The following is a 27,574-nucleotide window of genomic DNA, read 5'->3' as shown; positions in this document are numbered from 1 at the left end:
TATACACAATTTTATGGAGAGCTGAGCTGAGTGATACAGAAACAGGGTAATACATGTAGTTCAAAAGACTTAATAGGTGGATCACCAAAATATCTGTTCTCACAATTTTAAATGGTTAATTATCACACAATCTGTTTTTCAGTGATTTTAAAAGAGTTAAAAATAAACTTTGATCTCATCTTCAAGTGAGAAAGTGTATTTCATTAATGTACATCTCTGCAACACTCAAAAACAAGCGTCTTGTTTTTTTCTCATAGTGTGGGTGAATGCATGCATTTTGTATTGATAATTAGTACAAGGCATATAATGGTTTACTTTTACAAATTGTGACTTGGATGAAGAGTTGTCTCATTGGCACTCATACCACATCTTCTTATATTTATAAAAGTGACAATTCACAGGTCATTGAAATATTTATTGTCTAAAGCATTTTTGGGGGCTGAATTCTGTATTCTTGTTTCCCTCCAATTCTCTTTCCTCTGAAAGCCTTAATATTAGGCAACAATGCTGGTTCTCTAAAATAGAGTCCTCTAGCTCCTGGTGTGTAGGCTCTTAATCTTACATCATTGTGATCACTTTTAGTAACAGAAACCCAGCCTGTAAAAAGAAACAATAAACAAGGTAAACTATCATTTTATATTTCTAGAGGTGGTAAAGGCAGTATATGCATGGATGAACTTGAAATAAAATGGCCATTTCATAATACGTAAGATAAAAAAATAGCTTCGCTGAGCGCAGCTGGATACGCCAGCAGAGGTCCAATTAACCCTGAACAGTTGGGGCAAAAATGGACACAATATTCAAGGCTGACCAAAGTTGGGCGGTATTTATCGCCCCCGGTATTTAACAGTGGTATTTACCGGTATTTACCACCCCGGACAATACTCCCCAAGTGGTCAATACTGGCAAATACTGGTCAATTGAAATTTTCATGCTTCTTATGACTGACTTATCTATCAATTGTAGTAAAAAATTGGTTGATGAGGGAAAACTTTATTCCTTTGACATGATTCAGTTTATAAAAATGAATGATATTGGTATGTTATTGATTATAAAAACAATAAAAATTACTAATTTAGTTCTTGGGGGTAATGATATTGCATACTTTTGGTATACATATAAAATTGCTATATCAGTTATTTTAACATGTATAAATCAAGATATTTTTATTTTTTTCTTGAAAAGGTTTGAATTTTACAAGTAAATAGAATTACAAGTGACTAGCAATATAGATTATCAGAGCATTACCTATTATATGGCTAACAGGTGTCAAAAGTTTAATTACTATAACAACTGTCCCCTAACAAATGACATAACAGGAAAAAAGTCATAAAAGTGATTTCTGAAGATTGTTTTAAACAATGAATTAATCCTGACTATTCAACAGCATGATAAAAATCTTCTAAATGCAGGAAATGTTTTTTTTTTAATAAATATATAAAACAATTTTTTTTAATTTTTTAATTGCATCTTTCAAAATAACTGTTAAGAAATCCAAATGTTATATAGTCTCTTTATAGTGACTGACTTCATGGTGTTAATGACTATATCTGTTGTTTGATTAAATTAATATTTGATAAATCTTCATTAAACCATGTCCATGAACTAATTAATTGTGAATTTTTGTCCTAGTACAATGTAGTAAATAAGTGACTTTCTGCCTTGTGACTATATCTAGCCATTTACCAAGTAATTGACCTCAGGTAGGGACTAATTTTATAGTAAAATCCTATCAAAATTTCAATTGACCTGTATTTGCCAGTATTGACCAGTATTTGCCAGTATTTCCCGGTATTTACTGCCGGCATGGTCAATACTAGTATTGACTGCTTTTTTGCCAACCTTCAAAAAATTATTTCAAGCTTGATACAGGTCTGAATTTGGATTGTAATTAAATATTTGATATATTATAGGTTTCTGAATAAATGTAGTCAAAGAACTTGAAATTGGTTATATGAAAGATTTCTTGCTGTTGTGCAATACACTGTGCTGTTGCGTAATACTTAGTAAATCTGTTGTCAGACTATAAACAAATAAAATCTGATAACTCGGAAACTTAAAATTGAAAATTTATAAAAATCAAAAGGGAGCTAACAAAAAAAGATATAAGCAATTTACCAAAGTTTCATAAAGAGCCTGAATCGCTCACCTGTAATTTTTTGCTTAAATCTTTCATCAATGATAATTTTTGCTTTTTAATATATATTAGTGAGTGGCTTAAAAATTCCATTGAGATATTCTTTGTATCTGTCATATTTTCCCCCAAAAGCAAAGAAATACATTTTACCCCTATGTTCCATTTTAGCCATAGTGGCTATGTTTCTTGACGTACAAGAAAATAAAATACAAAATTTATACTAGATACTCTGAAACTCATTCAGCCCAAGTTTGGCTGAAATTGATTCAGCAGTTTCAAAGGAGAAGATTTTTTAAAGTTAGAAAACAAGATTAACAAATTGTGTAAAATTATCCTCAAAGGGCAATAATAGTCCTTAAGGGATCAATTGACAATTTTGGTCATATTAAACTTATTTATAGATCTTACTTTGCTGAACATATTTGCTGTTTACAGTTTATCTTTATCATTAATACTATTCAAGATAATAACCAACAAAATGCTCCGCTGGGCGCAGCTTGATAGGACCACAGAGGTCGAACCCTGAACAGTTGGGGCAAGTATGGACACAACATTCAAGCTTGATACAGCACTGAATTTGGATTGTGATTAAACATTTGACACAGCATAGGTTTCTGACACAAAATGAATGTGGTCTAAGAACTTAAAAATTTTTAATTTACCTATTCAAACCATATCATTATTATTTGCTTTTATATATAAATCAGAAATAACCAATTTAAAATGGAATATTTTAAAGAAAAAAAAAATTCCTCCACCAAATTTTTTGAACCCCCTTATGATTCATCACCCCCAAACTCAATCCCAGCCTTCCCTTTGTGGTATGGTACCTTGCATTACAATTTCAGAGAGATCCATACACTTGAACACAAGTTATTGTCTGGAAACTAGAAAAATGCTTATTTTTGGCCCCTTATTCCTAAACTTTGGGCAATTACCCTCAAACTCAATTCCAGCTTTCCCTTTGTGATATATATGGAACCTTGTAGTACAATTTCAGAAAGATCCATACACTTACACACAAGTTATTATCATGAAACTAGAAAAATGCTTGATTTTTGCCCCTTTTTGGCCCCTAATTCCTAAAATTTTGAGGCAGTTACCCCCAAAATCAATCCCAGCATTCCCTTTGTGATATGAAACCTTGTGGTACAATGTCAGAGAGATCCATACACTCACACACAAGTTATGTCTGGAAGTTACAAAAATATTATTTTTGGCCCCTTTTTGGCCCCTAATTCCTTAACTGTTGGTATCATAACCTCCAAAATCAATCCCAACCTTCTTTTTTGTGGTATTGAACCTTATGGTAAAATTTCATAGAGATCCATTCACTTAAACTAAAGTTAGAAGGCGAAAACCAATGTGTCTTCGGACGACGACGACGCCAACGTCATATCAATATACGACCACAAAATTTTTTTGCGGTCGTATAAAAATTGCAAAATTTCCTTAAAATTACCAATTTAGTGGCAGCAACCCAACAATGGGTTATTAGATTCATCTGAAAATTTCAGGGCTGATAGAATTTCACCTAATGAACATTTTTACCCCATGTCAGATTTGTTCTAACTCCTTTGAATTTTTAGATATAAGCCAAAAACTGCATTTTACCCCTATGTTCTATTTTTAGCCATGGTGGCCATGTTTTTTGACGAAACAGAAAATAAAACACAAACTTTATTCTAGATACCCTAAGGATCATTCAGCTTAAGTTTGATTGGAATTGGTTCAGTGGTTTCAGAGGAGAAGATTTTTAAAAATTAGAAAACATGATAAACAAATTGTGTAAATTTGTCCTTAAAGGGCAATAACTCTTTAAGGGGTCAATTGACAATTTTGGTCATATAAACTTATTTGTAGATCTTACTTTGCTGAACATATTTGCTGTTTACAGTTTATCTTTATCATTAATACTTTTCAAGATAATAACCAATAAAATGCTCCGCTGGGGCGCAGCTTGATACGACCGCAGTGGTCGAACCCTGAACAGTTGGGGCAAGTATGGACACAACATTTAAGCTTGATACAGCACTGAATTTGAATTGTAATTAAATATTTGACACAGCATAGGTTTCTGACACAGAATGAAAGTGGTCTAAGAACTTAAAAAAATTTTAATTTACCTATTCAAACCATATCATTATTATTTGCTTTTATATATAAATCAGAAATAACCAATTTAAAATGGAAAAATTTAAAAGAAACTAGAGGCTCTAAAGAGCCTGTGTCGCTCACCTTGGTCTATGTGCATATTAAACAAAGGACACAGATGGAATCATGACAAAATTGTGTTTTGGTGATGGTGATGTGTTTGTAGATCTTACTTTACTGAACATTATTGCTGCTTACAATTATCTCTATCTATAATGAACTTGGCCCAGTAGTTACAGTGGAAAATATTTTGTAAAAATTTACAAAAATTTACAAAAATTATGAAAATTGTAAAAAATTGACTATAAAGGGCAATAACTCCTTAAGGGGTCAATTGATAATTTTGGTCATGTTGACTTATTTGTAGATCTTACTTTGCTGTACATTATTGCTGTTTACAGTTTATCTCTATCTATAATAATATTCAAGATAATAACCAAAAGCTGCAAAATTTTCTTAAAATTACCAATTCAGGGGCAGCAACCCAACAACGTGTTGCCTGATTGGTCTGAAAATTTCAGGGCAGATAGATCTTGACCTAATGAACAATTTTATCCTTGTCAGATTTGCTCTAAAGGCTTTGGTTTCAGAGATATGAGCCAGAAACTGCCTTTTTCCCTATGTACTATTTTTCAGCCATGTCGGCCATCTTGTTTCGTGGGCGGGGTCATCGGACACATTTTTTAAACTAGATACCCTAATGATGATTGTGGACAAGTTTGGTTAAATTTGTCTTAGTAGTTTCAGAGAAGAAGATTTTTGTAAAAGATTACAAAAATTTATGAAAAATGGTTAAAAATTGACTATAAAGGGCAATAACTCCTTAAGGGGTCAACTGACCATTTTGGTCAAGTTGACTTATTTGTAGATCTTACTTTGCTGAACATTATTGCTGTTTACAGTTTATCTCTATCTATAATAATATTCAAGATAATAACCAAAAACGGCAAAATTTCCTTAAAATTACCAATTCAGGGGCAGCAACCCAACAACGGGTTGTCAGATTCATCTGAAAATTTCAGGGCAGATAGATCTTGACCTGATAAACAATTTTACCCCATGTCAGATTTGCTCTAAATGCTTTGGTTTCAGAGATATAAGCCAAAATCTACATTTTACCCCTATGTTCTATTTTTAGCCATGGCGGCCATCTTGGTTGGTTGGCCGGGTCACATTTTTTAAACTAGATACCCCAATGATGATTGTGGCCAAGTTTGGTTTAATTTGGCCAAGTAGTTTCAGAGGAGAAGATTTTTGTAAAAGTTAACGATGACGGACGACGACGACGACAGACGACCGACGCCAAGTGATGAGAAAAGCTCACTTGGCCCTTTGGGCCAGGTGAGCTAAAAAAAGGAAAACAAAATCCCCTCCCCCAAATTTTTTGAACCCCCTTATGATTCATCACCCCCAAACTCAATCCCAGCCTTCCCTTTGTGGTATGGTACCTTGCAGTACAATTTCAGAGAGATCCATACACTTGAACACAAGTTATTGTCTGGAAACTAGAAAAATGCTTGTTTTTTGGCCCCTTTTTGGCCCCAAATTCCTAAACGTTTAGGGGAATTACCCCCAAACTCAAACCCAGCTTTCCCTTTGTGATATGGAACCTTGCAGTACAATTTCATAAAGATCCATACACTTACACACAAGTTATTGTCCTGAAACTAGAAAAATGCTTGTTTTTTTGCCCTTTTATGGCCCCTTATTACTAAAATTTTGAGGGAATTACCCCCAAAATCAATCCCAGCCTTCCATTTGTAGTATGGTACCTTGCAGTACAATTTCAGAGAGGTCCATATACTTGAACACAAGTTATTGTCTGGAAGTTACAAAAATGCTTATTTTTGGCCCCTTTTTGGCCCCTTATTCCTAAAATTTTTGGGCAATTACCCCCAAACTCAATTCCAGCTTTCCCTTTGTGATATGGAACCTTGTAGTACAATTTCAGAGAGATCCATACACTTACACACAAGTAATTGTCATGAAACTAGAAAAATGCTTGTTTTTTGCCCCTTTTTGGCCCCTAATTCCTAAAATTGGAGGCAATTACCTCCAAAATCAATCCCAGCATTTCCTTTGTGATATGGAACCTTGTGATACAATGTCAGAGAGATCCATAGACTTACACACAAGTTATTGTCATGAAACTAGAAAAATGCTTGTGTTTTGCCCCTAATTCCTAAAATTTGGAGGGAATTACCCCCAAAATCAATCCCAGCATTCCCTTTGAGATATGGAACCTTGTGGTACAATGTCAGAGAGATCCATACACTTACACACAAGTTATGTCTGGAAGTTACAAAAATGCTTATTGTTGGCCCCTAATTCCTTAACTGTTGGTACCATAACCCCCAAAATCAATCCCCACCTTCCTTTTGTCGTATTGAACCTTATGGTAAAATTTCATTGAGATCCATTCACTTAAACTAAAGTTAGAGTGCGAAAACCCCATGTCAGATTTGCTCTAACTGCTTTGGTTTTTGAGATATAAGCCAAAAACTGCATTTTACCCCTATGTTCTATTTTTACCCATGGTGGCCATGTTTTTTGACAAAACAAAAAATAAAACACAAACTTTATTCTAGATACCCAAAGGATCATTCAGCTTAAGTTTGGTTGGAATTGGTTCAGTAGTTTCAGAGGAGAAGATGTTTGAAATAGTTTACACCAGACGGACGACGACAACGGACGCCAAGTGATGGCTAAAGCTCACAGTTCCTTCGGAACGGTGAGCTAAAAATGCTGAAAGCATTTTTGAGTTATTGTCCAAAAACTGGAAAATCCCCCTTTTTGTAATGAATAAAACCCCATAAATAGGAAAAGTTTAATCTGAAATTTATAAAAATCAAAAGGGAGCTCATGTCGATAGAAATAAACAATTCACCAAAGTTTCTTGCAAATTGGTGAAATTGTTTTTGAGTTTTTGTCTTAAAACTGGAAAATCCCCCCTTTTTTAATAAATGAAACCCCAAAATTCGGAAACGGTAAATCCAAAATTTTTAAAAACAAAAGGGAGCTCACGTCAATAGATATGAACAATTCACAAAAGTTTCTTGCAAATTGGTGAAATTTGTTTTGAGTTATTGTCTGAAAACTGGAAAAATCCCCCCTTTTTTAATGAATAAAACCCCAAAACTCGGAAACCGTAAATCCTAAATTTAAAAAAAACTAAAGGGAGCTCACGTCAACAGATATGAAAAATTCGCAAAAGTTTCATGCAAATTGGTGAAATTGTTTTTGAGTTATTGTCCGAAAACTGGAAAATCCCCCCTATTTTAATGAATAAAACCCCAAAACTCGGAAATGATAAATTTGAAATTTATAAAAAACAAAAGGGAGCTCACGTCAATAGATATAAACAATTCACCAAAGTTTCATGCACATTGGTTAAAGTGTTTTTGAATTAATGTCCGACTAATTGACGACGGACGGATGGACGGACAGACAGACAGACGGACAGACAGGCGGACAGACGGTCAACAGTATACCATAATAAGTCCCGTAAACGGGCGTATAAAAAAAGCTTACATGTTGCTTTTTTACAAAGAAAAACAATTGTGATTTAGTCTTTATTTTATTAAACCTTTAAACCACTGGAAACTTGGTGGAAAGTTGTCTCATTGGCAATCATACCAAATCTTCTTTTTTTTTATTGAAGGATATCCTTTGAAATATCACTAGTAATAAACTTACATCATAGATACCAGAAAAAGAGCAAAGTTAATCATTAATTCATGGATTGAAGCAGGTCATTAAAATAAAATGTAAGCATAGACTGTTGATGCTTAGATACTCGGAGCAAAACAAAATCAGGATGTTAATCAATATCCTTACTTCTAAATAAATGACAAACCAATAATCATTATCCTTAGCAGGTAGTACATCAAACGATGGGTCAAGTATTTATTGAATAATAATTGTTTCAGTTTGCATGATAAAATCTTTATTGATTATTACATGTATAATATTATAAAGTAATGTTTCCTCAACATTCTCTTAATTGTGTATTTCAAATTCTTATCCCATTTTGATAAATATGATAGTCAAAGGTCAACATGGTACTATTGCGCAAATTGAGAAATGATAAAATAAATCAAAATGATTTGAAAAACATAAAAGAGAAATATGTTCACATATTGTCTGTGTGTATTTACTGTGAAGAAAACACTTCATCCATCAGATGCTCCAAAGCAGATCTAAATATGAACTGTACTACAGAGTTTTATCTGTATGCAGCATTACTGTTCAGGAAAGTAATAAACATTTTACAGATTTCAAATGGAAGAAAAATTCTGTACAAACACAATCTAAAAAATTAAAATATCTTGTTTGATTATTGTTAATTCAGAAATTTTTGCATGCTCTTATCTAATAATGCAATAGTTAAACATTGGACAAAACTGTATGAATAATTTTTTTAAATGGTGCATACAAAAGACTAGAGGCTCTCAAGAGCCTGTGTCGCTCACCTGTATTTACTGATGCTTTGGAAATCATGTAAAATAAGGTTAAAATCATAATTAATAGTATTAGATATTAGATATTGTAATGATATCTAAGATAATAACAAAAAAATGCAAAATTTTTGTAAAATTACTAACTCAGGGGCAGCAACACAACAACGGGTTGTCGGATTCGTCTGAAAATTTCAGGGCAGATAAATCTAAATCTGATGAACATTTTTGCCACCTGTCAGATTTGCTCTAAATGCTTTAGTTTCAGAGATATAAACCAAAAACTGCATTTTACCCCTATGTTCTATTTTTAACCAAGTCGGCCATGATGGTTGGAACGCGGGGTCATCGGACAAATTTTTTAAACTAGATACCCTAATAATGATTATGGCCAAGTACGGTTAAATTTGTCTCAGTAGTTTCAGAGAAGAAGATTTTTGTAAAAGATTACAAAAATTTACAAAAAATTGTTAAAAATTGACTGTTAAGGGCAATAACTCCTAAAGGGGTCGACTGACAATTTTGGTCATGACAACTTATTTGTAGATCTTACTTTGCTGAACATTATTGCTGTTTACAGTTTATCTCTATCTATAATAATATTCAAGATAATAACCAAAAACGGCAAAATTTCCTTAAAATTACCAATTCAGGGGCAGCAACCCAACAACAGGTTGTCAGAATTGTCTGAAAATTTCAGGGCAGATAGATCTTGACCAGATAATCAGTTTTACCCTATGTCAGATTTACTCTAAATGCTTTGGTTTCAGAGATATAAGCCAAAATCTACATTTTACCCCTATGTTCTATTTTTAGCCATAGCGGCCATCTTGGTTGGTTGGCGGGGTCATCGGACACATTTTTTAAACTAGATACCCTAATGATGATTGTGGCCAAGTTTGGTTAAATTTGGTCCAGTGGTTTCGATTTTTGTAAAAAGCTAACGACGACGACCACATCGACGACGACGGACGCCAAGTGATGAGAAAAGCTCACTTGGCCCTTCGGGCTAGGTGAGCTAAAAACTATCAAAATTTAAAATGGGAACTTTTATTTTTGTAAAATCTTTCCCATGGAAATTTTCACAAAAATAAAAACATCACAAAAATTTCAGTGGCACTAAAATAAATCTCTTGAAAAAATTTTCACAAGGGGAGAGCCTCCTTTCAAAGTTTGAAAATATCTTGAGCTCAATTTATACTGATTTCATGTGTCTGGTTTCAGTTTTTGAACACAAAAAGACAAGAAACTGGTATGAACTAGATGCACCATAAAAACATTTCAAAAATTGATTACGTGCTAGTACAGCTTGACTCAAAATATACAAAATCTGATTGGATCATGCCTAACTATGTAGATTGGGTTGAAAAAAAGACTTACCTAGTGATGAAAGCTGAATGTCTGCAATGGCATGGTCACAGGACAAAAAGTTTGTCAAATGATACTCCCTTCCAACTAATGATGGTATACTGTCCAGTCTTTCTTCATCTCCAATAGGTACCTAAAAATAAAAGTAAATATAAGATTTAATATATGTACATGTAATAAGTAAAAATAAGTATACATTTTTTTTACTAAGGAAATGTTCATTCAAACTGCTCAATAGGATCAACAATAATGAGGGTCAAAATATGATCAGAATATAGAATATAATTTCTATCCCTACTACCAGTAATTCAAAATGCAAAAGCTTAATGAAATATGGAACTAAAATTCATATAACAGAAAAATAAGTGTCTGATTCAATCCAAACTATTTTTCTACCTATGAATTTTAAGCTTATTGAAGTACCAAGGCTTTTATGGGCTACAGGCATGGTTTGTATATTGAGAGCAAACAGAGCAGAATTAACTTGACACATTTTTTTCTCAATAAAAGTGGTACAAGTCTTTTTGTATTTCATCATCAATATCATTCTTGTAAACTATGTAAAAGTTTCAAAGTCAATGAACCATAATGAGGGGTGAGGTTATATAATCTCCATTGAAATGAAACTTGCAAATGCCAATACATTTGCATACCAAATATCATTGACTTAACATTAGTGGTTCATCTTAAACTGACATAGTCACAAACTACTACATGTAAACTAAGCAAAAGTTTCAAAGTCAATAGACCATGACTCAGGGGTAAGGACCGAATATTCTCCATGGAAATGAGATGTGCTTATGCTTATACAACTGCATACCAATTATCATTGACCTAACACTAACAGTTCCCCATCAACTGACCTAATCACAAACTAATACATGAAAACTAAGCAAAAGTTTCAAAGTCAATAGACCATGGCTCAGGGGGCAGGGCCAAAATTAATCTCCATGGAAACTAATACATGTAAACTAAGCAAAGTTTCAAAGTCAATAGACCATGACTGAGGGGGCAGGGCCAAATAATCAATGTGGTAATGAGATGTGCCAATGCTAATACAACTGCATACCAAATATCATTGACCTACCACTAGTGGTTCACCATAAACTAGATCTAATCACAAACTAATTCATTATTGACACTGCCGCCACCGCCGGAAACAGCATACCTATGTCTCGCTTTTTTATTCTGTCAAGGCAAGACAAAAATCTGCATTTAAGGGCAATAACTCTGATAAGGAGTCAATTGATGGTTTCAGTCATTTTTGTATTTTTGTAGATCTTGTATTGGGACTCATTTCTGCTGATTTCATTTAATGTCTATCTATAGTTATTATGAACCTTTTTGCCCTGTTAGATTTTCTGTGCCCATTATGGTTTTCAAGGAATAAGTAAATTACTTTAATTTTATCCTTATGTTCTATCTTTAGCAAAGGCCACCATATTTGTTGATGGACCAAAATATAACTCTAGACAAACCACTGATCTCAGTTTTTTTTATTTCAATTGGTTCAGTGGTTTTTGAGGAGAATATTTTTGAAAGTTATCATGCACACACAGACGATGGATGATATATGTCAAGTAGAAGCCAGATGAGCTAAAAATGAACTGTTTCCTTCATGTGGAGTAATGTTTCCTTCCTTCAATCTATCTTACAAAGTTTTGAATAGTAAGACAACAATCAAATCATTTTATTGTAAAATGAGGTAAATGTCTTGCAAAATTCTTTGATAAAATGACCAAAGACATTTTAGAGCTTAAAAATACTTCAAATATTTCAAACCATGAACTTACCTGTAATACACTTGTCCCATAGGCTTTATCATAGAAATCATCGGCCTCTTCTTTATCTTTAATGTGTAACCATGAACTTACCTGTAATACACTTGTACCATAGGCTTTATCATAGAAATCATCGGCCTCTTCTTTATCTTTAATGTGTAACCATGAACTTACCTGTAATACACTTGTCCCATAGGCTTTATCATAGAAATCATCGGCCTCTTCTTTATCTTTAATGTGTAACCATGTACTTACCTGTAATACTCTTGTCCCATAGGCTTTATCATAGAAATCATCAGCCTCTTCTTTATCTTTAATGTGTAACCATGAACTTACCTGTAATACTCTTGTCCCATAGGCTTTATCATAGAAATCATCGGCCTCTTCTTTATCTTTAATGTGTAACCATGAACTTACGGTCTTACCAGTAATACTCTTGTCCCATAGGCTTTATCATAGAAATCATCAGCCTCTTCTTTATCTTTAATGTGTAACCATGAACTTACCTGTAATACACTTGTCCCATAGGCTTTATCATAGAAATCATCAGCCTCTTCTTTATCTTTAATGTGAACCTTAATATTGGAAGTTACATGGACTGTTATAAACACTGGCCTTATCCCCTATAAAATAATAACCATGTACATTTAAACAGGGATTGGTTTAAATATCAAGAAGTTTGTTACAATAAAGGATGTTTGCTGCTCTGTTTCAAAATAACAAGCTTTTTAAAAGTCTGTTATAAATTGATGGTATATAAATAACAAAACTAAATAAATGGGGAAGGTGTCCATGGGACACAGATGATGCCCCCGCTTGCATATCATATAAAGTTATAAAGGGACAAAAATGAAGAACGTTAAAAGTGACGCTACCTAAATTTGTACTTGATCTGAGTTTTGTGGTAATAAGTATTGTCTATAAGTTTCATAACATTTGGTTGAGGTAAGCTAAAGTTAGAGAATGGAAACGAAAAATTCAGCAATTTTTCCATTTGTAAAGGGGCATAACTCCAGGAAGGTTAAAGTGACACCACCAAAATTCAAACTTGATCTGTGTTTTGTGGTAATAAGCATTGTGCATAAGTTTCATAACATTTGGTTGAGGCAAACTAAAGTTCGAGAATGGAAACGAAAAATTCAGCAATTTTTCCATTTGTAAAGGGGTATAACTCCAGGAAGGTTAAAGTGACACCACCAAAATTCAAACTTGATCTGTGTTTTGTGGTAATAAGCATTGTGTATAAGTTTCATAACATTTGGTTGAGGCAAACTAAAGTTAGAGAACGGAAACCAACTTTGGGACATACAGATGGACGTACAGACAGACAAGGGTAAAACTTAATGCCCCCTCCGCTACGTGGGGGCATAAAAAGCTGAAAAATGAAAGGTCCTTTTCTTGTTTTTGGCTGTGAATAATACTCTCTGGATATTCAATACATATAACATTGGCACCTTTTTCATTCAAAATCTAAGAAAATATAACAAGGATTTTATAAGATTTTCAATAAAATGCTCCGCTTGAAGCAGCTTGATACGACCGCAGAGGTCGAACCCTGAACAGTTGGGGCAAGTATGGACACTGTATTCAAGCTTGATATAGCTCTTAATTTTTTGGAAATATTTGACACAGCATAGCTTTCTGAGACAGAATGAATGTGGTCAAAGACCTGAAAAATTTGAAATTGGACTTTTACCTATTATGGTCCAATGTCCAAAATCTAAATACACGGTTCGATTCAGCATATCCAAGTGCACCAAGAATTGAATTGAATTATTTATTAATGGACAATATTATCTAAGTTTTTAAAGGGGTTCGCTTCATAAAAATAATATATATATATATAGCATTCTGAAAATTAACTTATACAGAATAACAAACAAACCTACCATGAAGTTTTTCAAAAAATTAACCAAAAACTGAAATAAACAATTTCAAAAATATCAATCATCAGTACTACAATGTCTTTAAACAAATGGAGAATGTGTCTATGGGACAAAGATGATGCTCCCGCTTGCATATAACGTTATAAAGGGACATAACTAGAGAACTGTAAAAGTGATGCCACCCAAATTCAAACTTGATCTGTTTTTTATGGTAATAAGCATTGTGTATAAGTTTCATAACATCTGGTTGAGGCAAACTAAAGTTGGCGAACAGAAACCAATTTTGGGATGTACTTACGTACGGAGAAGGGTAACACTTAATGCCCCCTTCACCTAGTGGCGGGGATATAAAAATCTATAAAACGGTTTGGGTCATAACCCCCAAAATCAATCCCAACCTTCCTTTTGAGGTATGGGACCTTGAGGTACAATTTCATAGAGACCCATACACTTCTACACAAGTTCTTTTCCTGAAACAAGAATAATAAAATTGAGAATGGAAATGGGGAATGTGTCAAAGAGACAACAACCCGACCATAGAACAGACAACAGCAGAAGGTCACCAACAGGTCTTCAATGCAGCGAGAAATTCCCGCACCCGGAGGCGTCCTTCAGCTGGCCCCTAAACTAATATATATACTAGTTCAGTGATAATGAACGCCATACTAAACTCCAAATTGTACACAAGAAACTAAAATTAAAAATAATACAAGACTGACAAAGGCTAGAGGCTCCTGACTTGGGACAGGCGCAAAAATGCGGCGGGGTTAAACATGTTTATGAGATCTCAACCCTACCCCTATACCTCTAGCCAATGTAGAAAAGTAAACGCATAACAATACGCACATTAAAATTCAGTTCAAGAGAAGTGCGAGTCTGATGTCAGAAGATGTAACCAAAGAAAATAAACAAAATGACAATAATACATAAATAACAACAGACTACTAGCAGTTAACTGAAATGCCAGCTAATGCTTGTTTATAGTCCCTAATTTCTTAACAGTTAGGACAATTATCCCAAAAATCAATCCTAACCTTCCTTTTGTGGTATGGAACTTTGTGGTACAGTTTCATAGAGATCCATACACCTATACTCGTTATTGTCTGGAATCCAAACGTTTTCCGATGATGATGACGCTGACAACGTCATCACAATTTATGATGCAAAAATAAAATGCTTTTTTAAACTACTCTGTATATAGATAAAACCAGAGGGTTCAGAATATCTGACAAAAAGTCAAAAATAAGCTTAAAGAACATCCTTAATATCATAGTTGTTTAATCATTCTAAATATATATATTTGTTTACAACAGGCCTTTTGATTTGACTGTTTTACAAGATCTCTTGTGATCCTTCAAACCATCTACAAAAGGCTGAAGTGTAAGACAGCTATAAAATTATTAAAACCGGGTTTTAATAAGGAGTATATATGTGGTCCAGTGGATCTTAGTCTATACACAAGGTGCTGCAATAGTCAAGAGTTGTGGATTAGAGCATTAGGTTCTGTACACGAGGTGCTGCAATAGTCAGTTGTGGATTAGAGCATCAGCTTCTATGCAGAAGGTGCTCCATTGGTCATGAGTTGTAAATTAGAGCATTAGATCTAAGCAGAAGGTGCTGCAATAGTAATGAGTTGTGGATTAGATCATTAGGTTTTATACAGGAGGTATTGCAATAGTCAGGAGTTGTGGATTAGATCATTAGGTTTTATACAGGAGGTACTGCAATAGTCAGAAGTTGTGGATAAGATCATTAGGTTTTATACAGGAGGTACTGCAATAGTCAGGAGTTGTGGATTAGATCATTAGGTTTTATACAGGAGGTACTGCAATAGTCAGGAGTTGTGGATAAGATCATTAGGTTTTATACAGGAGGCTGCAATAGTCAGGAATTGTGGATTAGATCATTAGGTTCTATACAGGAGGTACTGCAATAGTCATCATGATCATGAGTTGTGTATTAGAGCATTAGGTTCTATGCAGAAGGTGCTCCATTGGTCATGAGTTGTAAATTAGAGTATTAGATTCTATGCAGGAGGTGCTCCAAGTCATGAGGTAAAATGTGGGCAGTTGGAGATGACTTAAGGGTTCTATTTAAATTTGCCAGCTTCTAAAATCTATTTTTAACTCTGGTTAATTACAATATGTTCATATATATGTAATACTCAGATCGATATCATGGCATCGCATTCTCAAATCAGTGTCCAATATTTTTACCCTCTAATAAACGTCAAATGTGATGCAATGTATTACAAAAAATGACGTCCAATCGATTAGAGTCTCCACTCATCGATGTCCAATATCCTTTAATCATTTCTTCTGAATTTAATCTTTGTTTATTTAACTGTATCGTTTTGTCTTTGTGTAAAGCTGCTTTAAAAAACTAATTGATTTCATATATCTTTACACTTAGACGTCGATTAGAGGGGCATAGATTTGGCTGTAAAATTGCAATCTTATTTTATTATGACATCAGATATAAAATGTTGATTTGAGGAACGGATGTCGATTAGAAACCAGACGTCCTTCTGAGTCTTACATATATATACTTGAACACACACACAACATCGTGGGTCAGTGACTGAATTAAAGCACCTATGCCTTATTTTTGGCCTGGATTTTTAGTATTCGTATTGTCATCTGATAAAGTCATGCTGATTGTAAGGTGCACAGTTTTTCTCTGATTAGAAAATCTTTCTGGTTGAACCTTCCAGGTTTTCTTACTATAATAAGATTACTACCAAACTAAATATATTTTTTTAACTGATTAACCAAAATGTATAGTGGTATTGAAAAGGAAGAAAACACTTGTTAAATAGTTTACCAGTGTAACATTTACTGGAGGAATTCCAGGTTCTCCTGACAGAGGAAGTATTTACAGAGGTAACAGGAAAATACAACTGGAAACTACATGTGACATATGCTATTGGTATCAGTATTGGATTGGATCACGAATCTGTTAATTATTGGTGATATTAATCATATGGAAAAGGGCCAAGAATGATTTAATTTTTAAACAACACCATTGTCCTATATTAGTTATATATAAAGTTGAATTCTTTGATTCGTCGTTTTTACGTCATGCCAGCTAACAAATTGAACCTAGTATAGATATTTGATTCTGTGATTAGTTCTTAGCTGTCAAAATGAACTAAAAGTAAAACGATTACAGTCATAATATTGAAAACTTTAAAAGTTACACCATCTATCACATTTTATAAGAAATGCAAAGTCCTCTGCATAGTTTTTTATACGACAGCAAACAATTTTTGCAGTCGTATATTGGTATGACATTGGCGTCATCGTCCGAAGACACATTGGTTTTCGCACAATAACTCTAGTTTAAGTGAATGGATCTCTTTGAAATTTTACCATAAGGTTCAATACCACAAAAGGAAGATCAAGATTGATTTTGGGGGTTATGGTACCAACAGTTAAGGAATTAGGGGCCAAAAATAAGCATTTTTGTAACTTCCAGACAATAACTTGTGTTTAAGAGTATGGATCTCTCTGAATTTATACCACAAGTTTTCATACCACATAGAGATGGTTAGGATTGGCTTTGGGGGTTATGGCTCAAACTGTTTAGGAATTAGGGGCTAAAAAGGGGAAAAAACAAGGGTTTCCTGGTTAATGGACAATTTAAAAGCAGTGTAAAGGAGGTAATCCAAAAAAAAAAATTGTACAATGTTGTACAATGTTGGATTACCTCCCTTACACTGCTTTTAAATTATCTATTTCAGACTTTTATGATGTATTTAAATTGGTAATTATGGTTGCAAACTCCATTGGAATGAAAAAATTGAATATAAATACAAATCATAAAACCAATTCTAAGTTCTTTGACTACAGTTATTCGGTGTCAGAAACCTATTATGTGTCAAATATTTAATTACAATCCAAATTCAGACCTGTATCAAGCGCGAATATTGTGTCCATTTTTGCCCCAACAGTTCAGGGTTGGACCTCTGCGGTCGTATCAAGCTGTGCTAAGCGAAGCATTTTATCTTAACCTATTGTACACAAAATAAAAGAAATCTGAAGACCCTTTCCATTACAAAGTTACCATAAAAACATTTTATTTATGTAGAAATAAGATACAGACTGCAATCGAACAAATATCTTTACCTCAATAAAATCTACTCTCCCAAAGGCTGTAATAAACATAGACTGTCCAGGTTTTAACAAATAAACTCTAGGTGGTACCACATCAGTTGGCAGCAGTTTTATAAGCTCAGTGGGTGTCAACAAGTTGATTATCTGTAAAACATATGCACACATTTCAAATACAAAAATGACAACTCTAAGCATGTTAAAAATCAGCACCAAATATGCTAAGTTTTTTATCTTTTCAAAAAACTTCTTAATCAAACTCAGCTGTTAATTTTAATAATTATTAGAGTATCAAAGTTTTAAAGGTTTACTGTAACAAAATCATGACATGTAAATAAGTGTGTTTGCTGTCTACACACTAAGAAAGACTCTACATGCAAATCTCCAAAATGTTCTTTTCATATAACATGTGTAATAAAAACTTGAATAAACCTATAAAAAAGGAACCAATATCCCATGGATTTACAATATACAAGCCCAGATACCCCATAGTACACAATCTACAGCTACATAACTGTCAAAATAAGAGGTTTTCTAGCACTTACTTCAGTGGTAGTCTATCGAGTAATTCCTATTGCAAAAAGCAAAATCAAAATTCAATCGAAATACAAAATTTCAAATAGTTAGACATTTCAGTGCAAATATTACAGTTATTATTAATCTGCATCTTCCTTTTCAGACCTATTAACAAAGGGAATTTTAAGTTAAAAAATCATTTCAAAACTTCCTAATGTTGGGATACTCTTGTATGTATATATATATTATTCAACTGATTTACTCATTAAATTTTCAAATGATTTTTAGTAATGTGTATTCATTATTATTCGTCGGATAGCAATTTTTGTTGGTTTTGTTTGTAAAAGATGACCACAAATTCAAATGTCCAGAAAAAAACAAATTATCTATAGGCTTGTATGTAGACTTTGGCCAAACCACAAAATCAAGTATATACAAAAATACAATTGTTCCTTAATCCATGAAAATAGGTACTCACCAAAATAACTGTATAAACAGTATTAGTAACAAATAACACAAGGTGTATCTAAATGCCAATTTATCTGCTGTTCACAAATTACTGGTGTATCTAAATGCCAACTTATCTGCTGTTCACAAATAACTATGGGTGTATCTAAATGCCAACTTATCTGCTGTTCACAAATAACTACAGGTGTATCTAAATGCCAACTTACCTGCTGTTCACAAATAACACCAGGTGTATATAAATGCCAACTTACCTCCTGTTAAAAAATAACACCAGGTGTATATAAATGCCATCTTACCTCCTGTTCACAAATAACACAAAGTGTATCTAAATGCCAACTTACCTGCTGTTCACAAATAACACCAGGTGTATCTAAAAGCCATCTGTTTTGTTGCTGATATTCAACATCATCAAAGTTTATACCAGTAGGTAGATCTAAGAGATGGTCACGTCCACTCTTAGAAACCAGAGAATCATGCTTCATTTCAAAAGTAGCCAGGTCATATCTAGGAGGCTCTTGGTAGTCTTCTCTGAAGTCTGTTACACCTAAATAGCCTTGAATTAGATATAAACAGTTAGAAAAATTAATAAGGTATTGTGGATTCACATGCATTTAATTTTGAAGATGATAAATCTTTGTGAATCAAAAAATTGTACTTTTGTGGTATAAGTATAGAAAACAAATAAAATATTGTGGATTCACATTTAATTTAGAAGACAATAAATCTTTGTAAATATAAACCGTATATATGCATCAAACAGTTAGAAAAGAGAGTATTAACACTCCAATGATGTAAAATTAAACTATTCATTGATAATAACTTAAAAGGAAGCTGAAAAGAGTTTGATAAGCAATATATTCATATTAAGATATTTTCAAAATCAAAATTTAACATGTCTAAACTCATACTATTTCTAGTACTTTTACACTGCTTTTTTTATTCTTAGAACAGAAAAAAACACATTCTGAAAATTAAAGATGAGGACATGCCTATAAATGTTTTTGGTTTTATAATAAAGCTATTCCCATCATTTGTTATAAGAAATAACTTAAACAATGCTATCAAAAGTCAACTAAGGAGATTAGAATAGTTTATATATAAAAAAAAATTAAAATTGAATGGGTTAGTAATTTGAGTTACTGGCATGACTAGACTAACAGAAGACTCAAGTCAGAATCACTGTAAATTCATAAATTATTGTGTTGTTTTCATTATTGAGAAAGTTGCAACAGCAAGTTATATACCAAAAATAAAAACTAAACATTTAAAATTTTGATAGCATTATTTGACATATATATGTTTGCAACATTTCCAGAAATCACAATAATAACTGCAGGCAAAAATTTCTGAATTTACAGTAATCATGGTAAATTGGTAATACAAATTTTGAAAAACATCAAATGGTAATTTATCAATTTATTATATTTTCATACCTGACAAAGTTGAAGATTTCCATTGACTCCTTAAGTTTTCTTTTTCTTGCACTATAGATTTCTGGAGATTTCTTTCCTCAACTAAAGTCTGCTTGTCTTGTTTTAACCTTGCTTCACGCATTTGCATTCTCCAAGATTTAGGGTTCAATATTGGAAATTTTAATGTGCTGATTGTTGTTCCTAAAACAAAATTAAAGAAAACTTCATATTGTTGAATTACTTGTGGCATAAATGACATTTAAAATTATTCAAAAGATTTTTTCAAAGTTTCAGTCATCAATTCAAAAAAAAAATAATTGAGCAAAAAAATGTGTTTATTAATACAATTACAACATTTCCATTGACCCTATTATGGGTCCATCTTTAGCATGGTTACATAACATCATAGTTCACCAATAAGTATACATAATTGTCCACACATTAGATGACATGAAGAGAGGGAGAAAAATAAAACTTGTGATAATCAAAACTTTGGTTATCTCCCTTTGCACAAAAAGTCATATGCCATCAGAGACATATATACACAGAGATTGGCAACTCCGTGAAATCCCGTTAAAAAACGCGGCCCGGAATGAGATTCTCGTAGATAATTATTCTACAACATGTAGACAAGTCAGGGATGAATAACCTCGATAGCTAATCAAGAAAAGTAATGGGAAAACTTATTTCAGATCAAATAAATTCTTTTTCTAAAAAACTACTTGAAATAATATATTATATAATAATATTTTTTTAATGTATTTGATTGAGAAAATATTTTTTTCTTTTTTTCGGCATTTCTTTTAATTTAAAAAGTAAAATCTGGTAATGATCATGATATTACAAGAAACATTTCTTTGCTAAAGTTTGCTTCTAAATTACACAGTGAAATTATGTGTGTCCGATTTTCCGGTCATTATTTCCTTAGAGTTGTGACTGTGGATTCACAGGTGTGCGATTACGCAAATTTATTGCCCTCCGATCACCTGAATTTTGCCGGAGGTGAAGTTCTAAGTGGATTGTTACTTGGTAATTGTTTTTACAACTAAACAAATTCTGACATTATTTTAACCATGACCAGAACTTTATTTTAACAGAAACACTGGGCTATACTATGAATAGGGTAAACGGACAGAAAGTCACAGGACATAAAGTCACAAATTGGATAGGACAAAAAGTCACAAATAATGTATTTACAATTGTTTGATTATATAAGAGAAAGATCTTCAAATAATATATTTTTTTACATTTATTCATTTCTAAGTTCAGGAAATTGTTCATAAGCCTTGATAAATGAAAAATTATTAAATTTTAATCATGCAAATAATATATTTCTTGGCACCATGAAGCCATTTAAGTGCCAAACCACTTTGACATTTTGTTATCATAACAATTATTTGATCATCATTGATATTTATTGAATAAATTTTTAATTACAAAGTTGCTTCATATATTATAGTTCAATAAAAAATCAAAAAATTATTTTTAAAATTAGTGTTTTCTTGTTCAGAGAAAAATAATCTCAAAACTGAATTGTGACTTTTCGTCTGTGACTTTTTGTCCGTGACTTTTTGTCCTGTGACTTACTGTCCTACATTCTACTATAGTATTCAATCAGGAACAAAAATAGTCATTTAACATGTCAAAAAAAAAAGAAATCAGAAAGCAACTTTTGTATATAAATAAAATATGTAGCCAGTAGAATTTTGTCTCGTGGAAAACGGATTTAAATGTTTACTTTTTGATTGACCTACAATTACATTATTTGTGGAACCTTTGCATGAATTTCCTAAATGAACGTACATTATGTACAGTGTTGTCGAAATCACTATTTTTGCTGTCATGAAATATTGAATATGAATCTGTCATTATTTGTAGTTTTTTATAGACTTAATATCACAGACCCTGATTAAAAACAACGTGTATCATAAGTGCAGTAAAATGCTCTGCTGAACTGTAGAATTTTAATGTTCTGTTTCATAGACCACAGAAGTACTGCAACATCCTTATCTTTACTCTTTCCTATCGGGTAGTGAAACTCCAGTTTGAAATTAGAAAGATTTAAAATTGAAGACAAGTTTTATCTGATCTTTTGTGGGTTTATGTTTCGGTGCAGTGCTATGTGGGCTGTTATTTTCTTTTCATTTGTCATTTTTTTATCTGTGTTACACGACCTTGTACTTTTTGTATTGCCCCTTGACATCTCCTGCTTCTGTTTAAACCTTTACCACTAATATCTCATCTGGTTTAAATAAAATAGTGTCTCATTCCCGGAATTTGTTATACAGGAATTCATTGCAATATCAGTTTTTTTATAAGCATATAAACTGCTTGGTCTCTTCACACAATTTATGTTTAGGACGAAATGCATCAATAGGTACATACATGTACCAGGTCACCAATATATAAGTACACGTTATGTGCTTTTGACCTCCACAAGAATTCTTAAACATTCATAGATGTGCAAAGAATATTTTTGTCGTTGGGTTGTTGTCTCATTGACATATACCTCACGTTTCTGAATAGTCATAGCAGCTGTGCCTTTTCAATTTATTGCAGAAAATATTTGCATTAACATTTTTCAAAATAGGCGAGGTGAAACAGTGATCACAGAATGAGGACATGTAAAACTGAAACAACACAACACAACAGATAAATATAAACAAGCACCATTGCTAAAGGACTGAAACAAACATAGATGATGACTAATATGAGCGACTAGTAGTGTACAAGTAGAGTAAACATTTCTTGCTTCTTATTCTACACATTTTGTCATTTCATGTAAACAATTAAATATGTTATTTTCCGAGGAGAGGAAGGAATTTGTGAAACGAAATATTTTGCCTTTAGTACTGTCAAGTTATATATTCACAGGAGTGTTGTTGAATAAATGAACATTTTCCCTTTTTTACATTATGCTACCTTTATGCTACAAAGGTAGCATTTCCATTCTCATGATATACAAAGATATTATAGAGTGGCCTTCCAATGATAGTCATACATGTAAATCATTGTCTCATTGGCAATCATACTACATCATCATATTGTTATACATGTATGTAAAAATTATGTACATGTATACTTTGTAAACGTAAAGAAGACAAATGAAGTTGAACACAAGATATTTATTTTCATTTTTATCTGTATAGTCTCTGCACAACTGCCACTTCTGTTTCAAATTCAATAGATTGAATGCAGAGTCTTGTATTTATTCTTAGTTCAATGATGTCACCATCACTTGCACAAAAATCGCATACACATGTACATCAAGTTTGGCATATGAACTATGATATTTGAACTACAATAATGTGGTGTTTTCACAGTCAGGATAAGCACATGTCATTTCCTCTCTTACAAAACCATTTTTTAGTATCACATTGATAGTAGTACATGTAATCGGTCCACTACATGACTGTGCAGTAACATTTGAAAAAAGTCATCACTAATAGTTGTTCTTGTCTGCCAGGGAATCTTTTTTTTTCAATCAGAAAGGCTAGGGAGTCCTACATTCAGCACATGTATGATATTACATCTCTTGTATGCTGCACTGTTAGGTAAATTTGATGCAGGATCCTGTTAAAAAAAAAATGCTGTCAGATACTGAATGTAAATATACATGTATATAAACTTGTAAATGTCATCAAAGTGGCGGAAATAATGAAAAAAACAATTTATATACACAAAACCGGTATGACTTGGGAAAGTAATTCCTGTGATCAATGGTGATGGGTACATTTGTTCTTTAAAGATGGACAATTTTATAAACTGTAGCCATGGACAGGTGCCTGTCTTTATATTGAAGAGAATGAAAATGGCTGACAGCTTGAATGGTCATGTTTAATTGTAAATTGCATCAAAGCTGGTGAAAATATGGAAAAAACAACTGTTATACACAAATCCAGTATGTCATAAGAAAGTAATTCATGTGCTGGGAATAATTATTCTCTAAAGATGGAAAAGTTTATTGACTGTAGACATGGACAGGGACCTGTCTTTATATTGAAGAGAATGAAAATGGCCGACAGCTTGAATGGTCATTTTTAATTGTAAATTGCATCAAAGCTGGTGAAAATATGGAAAAAACAACTGTTATATACAAATCCAGTATGTCATAAGAAAGTAATTCATATGCTGGGAATAATTATTCTCTAAAGATGGAAAAGTTTATTGACTGTAGACATGGACAGGGGCCTGTCTTTATATTGAAGAGAATGAAAATGGCCGACAGCTTGAATGGTCATTTTTAATTGTAAATTGCATCAAAGTGGGTGAAAATATGTAAAAAACAACTGTTATACACAAATCCAGTATGTCATAAGAAAGTAATTCATGTGCTGGGAATAATTATTCTCTAAAGATGGAAAAGTTTATTGACTGTAGACATGGACAGGGGCCTGTCTTTATATTTTAAAAATTGAACGTGGCCGACAGCGAGAATACTGAATTTTAATTGTAAATTGCATCAAAGTGGGTGATTTAATGAAAAATTCAACATATTTACACAAAACCAGTATGTCTTGGGAAAAGTGATTCATCTCATAAATGGTTTTATTCCTTTTCGAATGAAAAGGTTTTAATAAAAAATACGTCCGTGTAAAAAATTTTCATAACGTCCAGTCGGCCAAGCTTTCCCCTTATTATTGACCACAATAAAACGTTAATCGTCACAATATTTTAACTAACAATTACTACAAACTGAATAAAACAAGGTAAATAATTTACGAAATTGAAATATATACTTACATTATGCTGTTTTGAAAAGCTTGATGTAAAATAAAAATCGAAGCGGTGGTGAACTTGTCATGATCAGATGCAAAATGGCGATCTCGTTAAAGTCTCGTGTGACGCGTGTTTTTAATTGGATTTCGCTGACCACTGTTACAGTTGCCAATCTCTGTGTATATATGTCTCTGATGCCATGTAGCATTATTTTATATAAAATGTATTCAGTCTATATATAATTACCCTATCTAGTACCTACATTGTATTCTTATTTTTTTTACTTTTCTGATCCATACCATTACAGCATGTACAGACTTTTCTGTTAATATAGATTATTTTTAAAGCCTTCTATTTTTGGTGTTTTTTTTTAAGACATTAAACAGGCATATAGGTTTTAAGCACTTCTAGTTTTACAGACATCATTTTAGTACATTTTGTTTTCGTAAATCCTTATATACATTGTTCATACATGCTAATATCACTGATACCTAGGTTAAGGGACATTTTCATACACATTATCATAGCATAAAAGCTGCATTGATGGAACTGACAATTACAAACACAATGCTGATTTAAACAGTTATCTCCCTTAACCCAGGTCAACAACCATAACTTTTTATTCCTTACCAAAATGTCTTACATGTTTTCTTACCTGGCCATACTGAAACTGTAGCTCTATGAACTATTTCCCTTGCTCTAGATTTGCAATAATCTGACTGAAGGAGTGCATTAAACAATGTAGATTTCCCAGCATTTGTATTTCCAAGTAAATACACATTCCCTGAAAGAAAAAAAAAAACCAATGTAATGTATATCAAAGCATAAAATTTTAGTATCAAATCAAATGTACAGGCAACTGAGCAACACATTAATGCCTGGAAAACATGTAAAGTTCAACATGTTCAACATACAGTCTTTAAAATCAACAGATGTAGTAAATGTACAAGTACATGTAAATGATAGTAGGTATACATTTGTATGGGTCTCCACCATAACTTAAGATCTATGTTTTTGTATCTAATCCAGTTGTAAATAAACTTGTCAGAGACTACCAACATAAAATTGACCCATGCAAAGATCTGCAATCAGCAGCAAAATATTTAAAGCACAGAAAATATATACATGTACACCACTGTCCCAGGTTATGGGGAACAAGGGGAAGGTTGGTACCTGCAAACATGTTAAACCTAGACACATTCTGTACATTTGCATGTGACTGTCCTAAGTCAGCAGCCTGTAATTCAGTGGTTGTCATATTTGTTGCTGTTTTTCATTACATGTAGTTGTTTTGTTTTGCTAACATCAACATCATTTGGTCTCTAGTAAAAAGTTGGCAATTATGCATGCATGTACATGCATATACCACATCACCTTATGTTATTTAATATGAAAAATAGAGCAAATCTCTGAACTTAATTTTCATTTTTATTTTGAAACATTTGTTATTGTGAAAAACAACAGCAAAATTAAACGTTTAAATTTTTGTAGATCTATATGTATTAAAGAATATAACTTAAAGATCATTACCATTGTGTTTCCACTGAACCATTAAATTTGATATTAGATCTTCTATTCCATACCCAGTTTTAGCACTAATTAGTCCACAGTACTTTATATTGTTACCATTAGGATTAAGACCAGCCTCTTTACATTCTTGAAATAAATAATTTTTTATTCGTTTCAAATAGCCAGATGCATCCATTGGAATTGAATCAACTTTATTTCCAATAATGAATATTGGGCGACTCTGTTTCTTTAGAAGTTTGAATAAGTTTGGCATTAAACTATTTCTGACATCAGTAACATCGACAATTAACACTAAAAGAGCCATCTCTTCATTTATTGTTTCAATAATGTTTTGAAATTCTTCCTCAGATGACCTTACATTAAGACATATATTATGATTATGCATTAAACTACATTTTTGACACAAACTTCTTCGTAATTGCTGTTTTGTAAGAGACAAAAACCTTTCACTTGGTAAGTACCCTGTTATGGAAGGATCTTTACAATGATAAAAGGCTCCACAGCCTTGACAAGAGATATTGCTCATTGGAACTCCAGGATCTGGCTTTCCCATTTTGATTTCTTCATTACTCTGTGTAAAAGCTATACTTTCAGTTTTATTTATTTGTTGACTTGCTATGACATCTTCTATATTATCTTCTAATTCTCCTTCAGCATACATCAACGGATTTTGTTCTTCGAGATCATACTCGTCATCTAATCCATCTTCCAGTTCGTAAATTAAATTATCGTTTTGCTTTGAAGAAATAACAGTTTGCTTCACTTCAAATCCTCTTTCCTTTAACATAAATTCTGTAATTGCTGACAGGATTCTTGATTTGTTAGTTTCTGTTGAATATTTCCGTGATATTTGCACTAATTTCTTTGTAACACAGTAGGATCTGTTTATTTCCTTTAATGTGCCCGACAGTTTACAAGGGAGTGAAATGCAATGACTGACATATCTTCCAAACATGTTGAAATCTTGTTTTTTATGTAAAACAAAAAAATAATCACATTTTCGTTAAAGCGGATCTATTTGATTTTCTCTAGAC

At 32.7% G+C, this 27,574-nt stretch overlaps 1 protein-coding gene and 1 long non-coding RNA gene across 3 annotated transcripts; both read right to left on the bottom strand.

The window, feature by feature from the left end:
* Positions 1–402: 402 nt before the first annotated feature.
* LOC127735678 (nitric oxide-associated protein 1-like) lies at positions 403–27,568 on the bottom strand. Of its 2 annotated transcripts, XM_052245934.1 has the most exons (9): positions 26,541–27,568; positions 25,666–25,794; positions 20,313–20,492; positions 19,176–19,432; positions 19,086–19,130; positions 17,911–18,042; positions 12,404–12,520; positions 10,129–10,249; positions 403–597 (listed from the first exon to the last, which is right to left on the bottom strand). In XM_052245934.1, exons 1-9 carry the CDS (start codon positions 27,493–27,495, stop codon positions 422–424), a joined length of 2,112 nt encoding a protein of 703 aa, XP_052101894.1. In that variant the 5' UTR covers positions 27,496–27,568; the 3' UTR covers positions 403–421. The 2 variants fall into 2 exon arrangements, with proteins under 2 accessions (XP_052101894.1, XP_052101895.1); XM_052245935.1 differs by lacking the exon at positions 19,086–19,130 and having other exon boundaries at positions 19,221–19,432.
* Positions 23,402–25,198, bottom strand: LOC127735702 (uncharacterized). The gene is made up of 2 exons (XR_007998571.1): positions 25,035–25,198; positions 23,402–23,864 (listed from the first exon to the last, which is right to left on the bottom strand). It is a non-coding gene; the product is annotated as an uncharacterized LOC127735702 (long non-coding RNA).
* Positions 27,569–27,574: the final 6 nt, after the last annotated feature.

The sequence above is a fragment of the Mytilus californianus genome, unplaced genomic scaffold, assembly GCF_021869535.1.
Source record: "Mytilus californianus isolate M0D057914Y unplaced genomic scaffold, xbMytCali1.0.p SCAF_3, whole genome shotgun sequence".
Taxonomy (NCBI): Eukaryota; Metazoa; Mollusca; class Bivalvia; order Mytilida; family Mytilidae; genus Mytilus; species Mytilus californianus.
This window is presented reverse-complemented; position numbering and strand designations above follow the sequence as displayed.

Coding starts and splice junctions, on each gene's coding strand:
- LOC127735678 (XM_052245934.1), bottom strand. CDS start 27,495: ATGTTTGGAAGATATGTCAGTCATTGCATTTCACTCCCTTGTAAACTG. Junction 20,493..25,665: donor TACAGTTTCAGTATGGCCAG/GTAAGAAAACAT, acceptor ATTTTGTTTTAG/GAACAACAATCAGCACATTA. Junction 12,521..17,910: donor GGAGAGTAGATTTTATTGAG/GTAAAGATATTT, acceptor ATTATTTTATAG/GGGATAAGGCCAGTGTTTAT.